Source organism: Cyprinodon variegatus, unplaced genomic scaffold, assembly GCF_000732505.1.
Source record: "Cyprinodon variegatus isolate N-32 unplaced genomic scaffold, C_variegatus-1.0 Scaffold838, whole genome shotgun sequence".
Classification (NCBI taxonomy): domain Eukaryota; kingdom Metazoa; phylum Chordata; class Actinopteri; order Cyprinodontiformes; family Cyprinodontidae; genus Cyprinodon; species Cyprinodon variegatus.
In genome coordinates, this window is record NW_015151291.1 from 19,962 (window position 1) to 29,348 (window position 9,387).

A 9,387-nucleotide genomic window follows, 5' to 3' on the forward strand; every position below is an offset into this window, starting at 1 on the left:
TATATATATATATATATATATATATATATATATATAGATAGATAGATATTGCACAAGTTATTGCCGTTGTTGTGTCACATGGGTTTCATGGGTGTCTACATCGACTGCTTAAGCTGGAAAACCTAATTTAGGTCATTCTTAACTTGTGTTAAAGGGGCCACCTTAAAATTACTCTGAGGGCCGCTAATGGCCTCCAGGCCAAAATTTGGACAGCCTTGTATTAAGGATATTATTAGAGGTGTTTTCTTACCATCTAGTGGTCAGAGTGTGAATTACACCTGGTTCATCTTGTGTGATGGGATCAAAACTGTAAGATGTTTTTTAATATAATAATGTAACATTTTAGCAAACCAAGGCAATTAGGGCAGGGAAGGGAAAATAATGCTTGTAAAGGACAATAATATTCTTTAGGAACCAAGACAACCAGCCACACAGAAGAAATTGTTAAATATTTGCTTTGGAATCAAATAAATGGCAGCTCAGGACACTGGATAGCAGGAAGTCCAAATCTGGGGCAGAAAATGATGTTCAGAGGTTGAGTATGGGCAGAATGGCACAACCTTTTTTTTAATTTGGAACAACCAACCTGTCAGAGTGCTACCATAAGAAGATCAGAACTCTGTGATGATTGATGACCTGTCCCCCCTAATCACATGTAACAAGAGGAAAACCCCAAGTTTCTGGTACAACAGCAAGACTGGACAGAATCACATATTTATTTAGCCATAGTTCTCCAACAGTCTCAGTTTGGCCTTCTTAGCCAATACGGTTTACTCAAAATTATATCCATGAAATGCTCAAACATGCTTGTCACTTCATACATGTGTATAGAGGTAAGTACCTCTGTAGTTCTGAATGGCTCAGGTTGTTTCTGTTCTTTGTTTCTACATCTCTTGGATTTTCATTGTTGTTTTTATTGAAATTTGCTGAACCTAAATCCTGTATTAGTGTATTTGGGTTCTGAAAAATGCATTTTCTGACTTTATGACAAGTGTCTGACTTTATGATATTTCCAAATTTTGTTTCAAAGGATTTTTTTTTTATTACAAACCTCCACGTGTGCTTACAAATTAAAAAAATATATTTGTTATATTTCTACACACAAAAAAGATGCTTTTATCAGTCAGAGTTAAAGGTATAGTGGAGGATGTTCTTTTTCTGGTTGGATCATCAAAATGAGTGGTCCTCCTAATTGTCAATCATTCAGGTGATATATTTATGTAAAGACATCCTACATGTTCGTCCCTATTTTCACTTACTGGGGGTGAGTCTGAAATAGAGGAAAAATTGCAAATATTCTTTTGGAAAGCAGGCTTGTATGTTAAACAGAGCATGAAAGAGGAGGAATGGGCTTGTGCATGCTCACGCACGTGTTGAATATATGCGTTCCATCTTGTGTTCAGCTACAGAGTTGTGCATGTGCATTTTTTTTTTTTTAAGTGGAGAGGCCGGGTCTTTTCAACAACTCACAAAGATCCTCCACTATACCTTTAATGAAAGTTCATCTTTGCCATGCTTATGTGTTTGGGCAGGTTGGTTCAGTGCAGTGATGCTGGGATGTCCACACTTCCTGTGAACGTTCCAGCCGACACAGTCAAACTTCGCCTGGAGAAGACCCTGATCTCCAGGGTGCCTCGAGCAGCTTTCTATAACCTATCTGAGCTACGCTTCTTGTGGCTGACCTACAACACCATAACATCTGTCCATCCCAGCAGCTTTGTCAACCTGAAGGCTCTAAGGGAGCTGCGCCTGGATGGAAACCGGCTGACAGCCTTCCCCTGGGAGGGGCTGAGAGACATGCCCCGCCTCCAGACTCTTGGACTCAACAACAACCGCCTAACCAGCCTTCCAGCTCATGCTGCGCTCTTCCTCCCTAACATCACCTACCTGGATTTATCCAGCAACAGGTGGGTTATGGAGCCACAGTACAAGTGAGACTGTAAAAATATATTTTATGTCAGCTCCACCTGCTCATTGATGCTCTCTTTTGCTCAGGCTTACCATGTTACCAGCTGAGCTTTTAGACCTTTGGTTTCCTCTTCCAGAGCTACAGGGAGGACCAGTTCAAAGAAAGATCCTAGGCAAGTATAAATAGAATTAGAGAGAAGGGGAAGACATGCAGAAAAGGTCAACAGGCCGGGAGTTGAACCTGCAATAGTCGCATAGAGGACCAAGCCTGTGTGCATGGGATGCACGCTTAACCCCTCAAACACCGCCACGTCTCATGGAAAGAGAAAAAAGATAAAAGAGAAAATAAATCTGTACAATTGATTGATAAAAAAGAAATCTAAATGAAAGTTAGAAATTAAAGACAATAGCCAGTTCACAGACATGCAGGAAAAACTGCAATAAGTTGATTTTAGAAAAACTGAGAAAAACGTAATTATAAGAACACCATTGATCACTCTGCATTCCTAAAGGCTGCTGTTACTTTTGAGTCTGCAACAGTATAGGCCAAGTATCGGATATAGCAAAGTCAACAGACCATGATAGTCTATGAAGGAATGAATGGATAAACGGAAAAAAGACCACCTCCAAATGTTTAAACCTCCAGACTACAATCCAGTTTTCCAAGATCCAAACACACCCGATAAAATGCTTTTGATAAACTCTAGATCCTGATTATAGGTGTCAAGTATTTCATCTGTACAGCTACACCAGAAGCAATGGCATAATTATCAGTAAGCAGAGACAGCAGTTGCTTAGGGGGCCCAGTCCTCTTAGGGGCCCCGTCAGTGACACCTGGTTGGCCCCCTACTTACTTGTGGACTAAGACGTCTCTTTGCAGATGTAATGGTGTGTAAAATGCATCTTAAACCCACCTGTTACTGGGCTGACTGACTGGACCTTATTTAAACCCCAACACATGCCAGATTTCAACATGATGGTGAGCCGCTTAAACACAACACCAATAGCCAAGCAGACAGTGGTACTTTTAATTAATATGTTAATAACTGTGTATAGTTTATTAGTTCAATAAACCTAACAGTTGGTCAAAAATACACTCATATAATATGTTTAAAAACACAATAAAGATCTTAAAAGAACAATGTATTTGAGTATTTTATTTTTTACACTACGACTTGGAATTAAGGGTAATCCAGAGCGTGGATTAAAAACATTGGGTAAAAAACTTCCCAAAATAAAGACGTTCTTTCAAAGAACCAAAGAGGGAGAGGTGGACGTTGCTGCTGCATTGAGTAAAGATTGTGACCAGGAGATGAATGGAGAGAGCGTAGGTGAGGAGAGCTGTGAAACTCAAGGTAGCCCGATAATACTTATTTTACAACAGAATATACTAAAGTATATCCATGTCTAGTGACGGTGAAGAATGATGAAATGAAGTGCGTATTTATGGGGCATATTTCGGGTCGGTTGTCTATGGCGACCTTTATCACGTGTTATACTTCATTGGGGCCCACCCAGGTGATGTTGCTTACGGGCTTATTGTTGTGTCGTTACGCCATTGACCAGAAGAATAAAACCTGTCTTCTTACCCAGGTCTTCATGACAACCCCTGGCTGTGTGATTGCCAGATATCCATGCTGACATCATTGTCCATGTCTGTGGGGAGTCCAGTGGTTTTGATTGATCAGCTGCTAATGTGCAGCAGGTCTGTTGGCCAGTCCGGGTTGCTTCTAACACAGGATGATCTCTCTCGCTGTATGAGGCCCTCTGTCCAGCCAGCAGCAACCAGGGTTATCTCTCCACTAGGCAGCAATGTTATCCTCCGATGTGATGCAAGCGGGTACCCAACCCCAACGCTAACCTGGATCAAGACCTCTCCTTCCACTGGTAAGAGATGCGGGGCCAATCTGAGGTACTGAAGTGATGCTAGAATAATCTGGATTAAAGCAACAAAGAGCTTATTATTCTCAACAGGTTGTTGTCAGCAAGAGTTCCTGCAGAAACCTGAACAGCTGCCCAGGATTTTGGAGAGCTGTAAGTTGTCCCATATTTGAAGCATTAATATTTCTTCATCATAATTTAGCTTTTACTTTATCGTTTACCTTTATAATGCTGATTTTTTTTCTCAAATAAAAAAATTCAGTTTAAACTGTCTGCCACTTGTTTCAGTCATACAGGAATCTCCCAGGGTCGGCGTTCGTTGGTCAATAATCAGTCTGAATGGCTTATCTTACAAGGATGCTGGGGAATATCGCTGTCAGGCACGAAACATGGCTGGAATATCTGAAGCTCCAATCAAACTCAGGGTTATGGGAATCACAAGACTGTCTCGTTTCCCAAAAAGGAAATCTCAAAAGACCTTGTCCAAACCATCACCAAAATACAGAAAGCGCCCCCGAACTCCTGACGTCTACAACCTCAAAGAAAAGGAGAGTCCGAACATTACAAATGCCCCAACGATTTTACCGAACAACACCCCGGACATTTAAACTCTTCATTTTCATTCATTTCAAGAAAACAAAGCATATCATTGATGTTCGGTCCATACCAGTGAATGTACCATTACTGTCCGCCATCATCAGTAGCCCTGGTTGTTAACCTGCTTGTTCAAGGTAGGCGCTGCTGTGGTGTTGGGAGGTGGGCTGGTGGAGCAAGAGTGAGGGACCTGGAGGAGGTGCTTGTTCAAATATTCAGGGTAAGTCAGCTGTTCTCTTAAAACTCCCTACTGCAGCTTTGACCTCTGGATTCGAGGGTAAAAAGACTTGTTCCCCTCTCTCAGTTGATTATCTACCATGTGATTTATTTCACCCTGACCAAACCTCAACTGCTTAACCCTTTCCATTTTGGTCTCTCATTTCTTAAAGGTTTGTCTGGGGGTAGGGTTATGCTTTCACAAGGCCAGAGACAATCTTTAATTATTCTAGCATAAACCCATATCCCACCAAGTCTAAACTCTTTTAACATGCCATACATGTTCTGTAGAAGAAACAGTTGAATGTGATTGCTGTAATAAAAAAAAAAAAAGATGTATGTTGTTGATTTGATTAATTTGATTTTTAAAATGTTTTTCATCTCATATATTCACTTTCACAGAGAAAATTAGACTGCATTTGCTGTAGATTGGACTATATCAGGTCATGTGACGTGGTCTTTGCTCAAACAGGTGTCCATGTTTAGGAATCAGGAAGAAATTAGTAAAAGTGTTACGACTTCTACATTCAAGGACTGTATTTCTGAAGCAAGACACCATTTCCAGACTGACTCTGATATTTGTTAAGAGCTTAATTATCTATGAGTCACATCAAAAAACAGAAAAAAATGATATCAGGCTAGTGTTAGTATAATGCTTAAACCACACCTTTTAAATAAGGACTGAAGCTGAAGACTTAGAAGCTACTTACTGGGGTACATCTTCATGACATGTTCACCTTTTGCCTTCATAGCTGCCATTTAATCTTTTTGGCAATGATTCAAAAGCAGTTGTCATAGATTTTAGCCCATATTCACATTGTGGCATCTTGTAAATGGTGCTATGGTGGCTATGCATTCATTATGTCATTCTGTAACTACTCACTGTAAAACATTATCATGACAAGATTATGTTTTAAAAATGCTCAATTTCTGACAAAAACACCAAACACCTTCAAAGGACCCTTGCACCCTATTTGTAGTAGAGGTCTCTGATGCTAATAAGGTAATTTCATGACATCTTTGACTCACTGTCATGTCTTTTTATAAATGTCCACCAAGCTGCTGGTAAATTATATACACATTTAGAAAAATACCAGAAAGCTGCATGCGCAGCAAAACAGTTACATTTCAACCATGATCGGCAGATTTAAACCACTGCTTGTTTTGCTTAAGGAGTTCCCTTACATCTCTGCAATGCATTTCTATTTTTCTGTAAATGTAGGAAATTGTCGATTGAATGATTTAAACTATCATGCTCCACAAGGCTCAAATTTTGGTCACATTATTTCAAAATACTACCTTAAATCTCTGTTTTTCAATGTAATGAATTATAGGACAAAAATGGTTCGCATAAAAATATTTTTATTAAGCTTTGTGTTCTTTAAGACCTGATTAAAAAAATACACATTTTACAAGAATCTTTACAAGAATATTATTTAGGTCCTATCATAAATAACTTCAATTACTTAATATTATTGTAATAATTTCTTTCAGAAGTTTATTTTGTGTTTTACTCAAAAGGTTTGAGGCAAATGCAGAAAAGAACAGAAAATGTTTGGCTAATTCCCCAGTAATGCTCAGAATCAAAATTAATTATTGTCTTTGTTTCACTGGGAGTGAATTCCTCACAGACATGGAGACTAAACTAAGATTTTTTACAGAACGCAGCAGACTGGGTTAAAATTCCCACTTTTTAGGAGCGTTGCTCTCCAACCATGCTGCAATTTCAGCCTGGTTCCTGTTGGTCCACTCGATGTTGTTCTTTACTGTCTCCAGGGCCTGCTGCCTGGGCATCTCTCCTGCTCCAGCATCTGGAGTCAGTTTGAAGAAATTCTCCATCTGAAGAGCCAGAGTGAGAAAAATTAATCAGAAAAAGGAAAAACGAAAACACAAACAGACCTCAAGAGGAATGAATTCAGAAGCAGTTAAGGCGTACAGAGGTTTTTTTTCCTAACTTTTCAAAAGACCAGAAAAACATAAGGACATGTTCTGACCTGCCACAGCTGCAGCTCTTCGTTGTAGGTGGTTGTGATCCAATAGGGCAGCCGGCCAAGGTTCCTGTCATTGATGGTGTATCTGTTGAAACACATGAATCATCAGCATCGCCAACAAATGCTTGTTTTTCATGCTCATGAAGATATTATATTTCAACTCTGCATTGATTTGGTTATATTGAATTACAAAATGAATACATGAAAAAAAAATTTATTGCATACAAAAATATTCTAGTGCAAAAATAAATAAACTTTGAAAAATAAATATGTGATGGTGTTTTAAAGATCTAATGCTACAAGCTTGCTCTGGGCTTCAACTTAGACCTTTGAATTGAACAAATGCTGTCATTTGAAATGACATTCCCAGCTCTTACCTAAAGTAAATGTTTGACAGTTTACAGGAATATCTGCACTTTGTTTCCTTTGAGCAGAAACTTTATATGTAATCCTCCTCATTTTGAGGAGGATTACTCTGTAAAGACCATCATTACACTGTAAAGACTGTCATGCAATAGTCTTTACAGTCTGTTCCATTATCATTGTTTATTATGCCTGAGAATGACTTGGATGTCTACCTCATATACATCAGCTGACTGGACTTGCAAATTCATGTTTAAAAACAGCAAGCTCAACTAAATAAATTATAATTTTATAAATGGTATTTTAAGGTAGTTCTTGCCCGGTTGTACTGACCTGTTGACCAGGAAGTCCCAGTTTAAGGTGGTCCAGTCCCAGGCCATTTTCTGACCCACTGGGTTGTACGACACATACCGCACCACTGTGAACAGGTCCTGACTTCTTATCACACTCTCATTTTTGGTGGCTTCCAGAAGACTGTTGGACAGAGCAAAGTTTCATCTTTACGATTCTTTACAACCTTTTTTTTATTATTATTTCAAACTTGACAGGCTAGATTTAAAGATAAAATCCAAACAGGAAGGTTTGATACAAAGTCGAAGACCACAGCCCCCTCTATCCATCTGCAAAATGTTCAGGAATATTTACTTTAAAATATCAGTTTAAGGAAACCCTCGTTGGAATCAAGAGCAATTTAAATCTTTACTTTTGTCAAATAAGGTGATATTTGTGGCACAGATAGTAAACTGAAACACTTATTCTGACTACAAATTAGAAAGTAATGGGTTAACGACTGGGTACAGTAAGGGATCAATAAACTACAGTATATCCAGTCCAGTCCAAGTAGGAGGAAGATAAGTTACAGTTAGAGAGCTTTGGAAACATTCATCTGTCAAAGGGGACACATCAAATGTCTGCCACACTCTGACTTTCTTACAAAGTTCCTGATTTTGGTATTTGTTGCAGACATCTTTAGTCCTGAGATGTGAATTTGTTGCCAATGGGTCTGTAGCATTGAACAATTCAGGCCTTTAATTCAGCTCAAAACCACAGATCCACATTTAATTCTGATTTTAATGAGCTAACCAAGTTGCAAAATGTAAACCAGGCTTTGATATTAGAAAACTAGCCGTTAACATTCTCCATAGGTGTCTGATAGGTTATTAGAACTGTACTTCTCCATAGGTCAGTCGGAAAGAAGAGCCTGGGTTTAGGGGTTGCCAGGAGTTGTTTTTCAGAAACCCATCAATTCAGCTGAAAGGAACTCTGAATCAACAACTGATTTTTACACCATTCCATGATTCCAACTTGGCTTTAGAGATGACCCCCTCCTCTTCCAACATGACTGCGTATCAGAGCGCAAAGCAAGGCCCATAGCAACATGGATGAAGGAGTTTGGTGTGGATGAGTTTAACTGGCTGTCACAAAGTCATAACTCAACCCACTAGAAAACATTTGGGATGAATTAGAGAGGGTGAGTTAGAGCCAGGCATTCACTTCAAACATTAGTTTATGATCTTATGAAAGCAAGTCTGAAAAACGATCTAAGATTTCCATAAATAAATATGTGGACAGCCTTCCCCGAAGATTTAAAGCCGAGGGGTGAACCAGTGTCACATTAAATATAAAGTAAGAATGGGATATTAGTTAAAATTATATGTGATTCAAGGCAGGTGAGCAATATAGTGTATTTTCCTAGAGTTTCTTTCTTTTTGTTTTGTTTTGTTTTCATATTATTCAGAAAAAAGATTAGAACTTTTCAGATATTTCACAATTTTGTTACATTAATACTACAAAGCCTGCTTTGCTGCAGAAATTCTATTATTTGAGCCTCAATTGCGTAAAATATATGTATTTTTTTTTTCCGTACAGAAACATTTACAGGAAGCACTGATTTTAAAAATTGAAGGGGCTAGATGGAGATGGCCTAATGCTGATATTCAGGGGATCAAACCTTCACACTGACTTGTTCAAAAGCTCCACATTGTCCACCGATGCCAGTCCGTACAGAAGCTTGTCCTTCTCCTGAGCCAGAGTCGAGCTTTTGTACCTTCGGAACATCTCGTTCCACTTCTCTGGAGTCCCTGAATTCTTCATGCCATAGCGGTACACCAGTAGCCTCAGGTTGACGGGGACGCTGCTGCAGATTAAAAATAAAAAAATAACAGAAAATATGTTAGAATTGAAGTTTAACATTTTGTTTGAAGGTTCAGTGTTTTTGTAGGTTTAAACACATTAAAAAAGCTAACCTGAGAGTGTTATCAATCCACTGGTCAAATAGAATGGATGCTTGGTCCAAAGAATCCTTGTCTCCCACGCCACATGCAATGCTGAGGACAGTTTCCCTTAGCAACCTGCACAATAAAGCAGTCACTGTCAATATATGTTCAGTACAAATTTTAAAAGTAACCATTTAGTATGAGTATACACTGTCTCT

At 38.9% G+C, this 9,387-nt stretch overlaps 2 protein-coding genes across 2 annotated transcripts in view; one reads left to right on the plus strand and one right to left on the minus strand.

The window, feature by feature from the left end:
* The window catches only part of lrit3 (leucine-rich repeat, immunoglobulin-like and transmembrane domains 3), a 5,614-nt gene extending 1,217 nt beyond the window's left edge, over positions 1–4,397 (plus strand). The window contains exons 2-5 of the mRNA XM_015397094.1: positions 1,533–1,907; positions 1,996–2,081; positions 3,502–3,795; positions 4,078–4,397. Coding sequence (XP_015252580.1) covers positions 1,533–1,907; positions 1,996–2,081; positions 3,502–3,795; positions 4,078–4,397 — 1,075 coding nt within the window. The remainder of the gene's footprint in view (positions 1–1,532; positions 1,908–1,995; positions 2,082–3,501; positions 3,796–4,077) is intronic.
* Positions 4,398–5,974: 1,577 nt separating this feature from the next.
* enpep (glutamyl aminopeptidase) overlaps positions 5,975–9,387 on the minus strand; it is a 13,725-nt gene continuing 10,312 nt past the window's right edge. The window contains 5 exon segments of the mRNA XM_015397096.1: positions 5,975–6,438; positions 6,594–6,675; positions 7,287–7,427; positions 8,917–9,090; positions 9,200–9,323. Coding sequence (XP_015252582.1) covers positions 6,277–6,438; positions 6,594–6,675; positions 7,287–7,427; positions 8,917–9,090; positions 9,200–9,323 — 683 coding nt within the window. The 3' untranslated portion in view covers positions 5,975–6,276.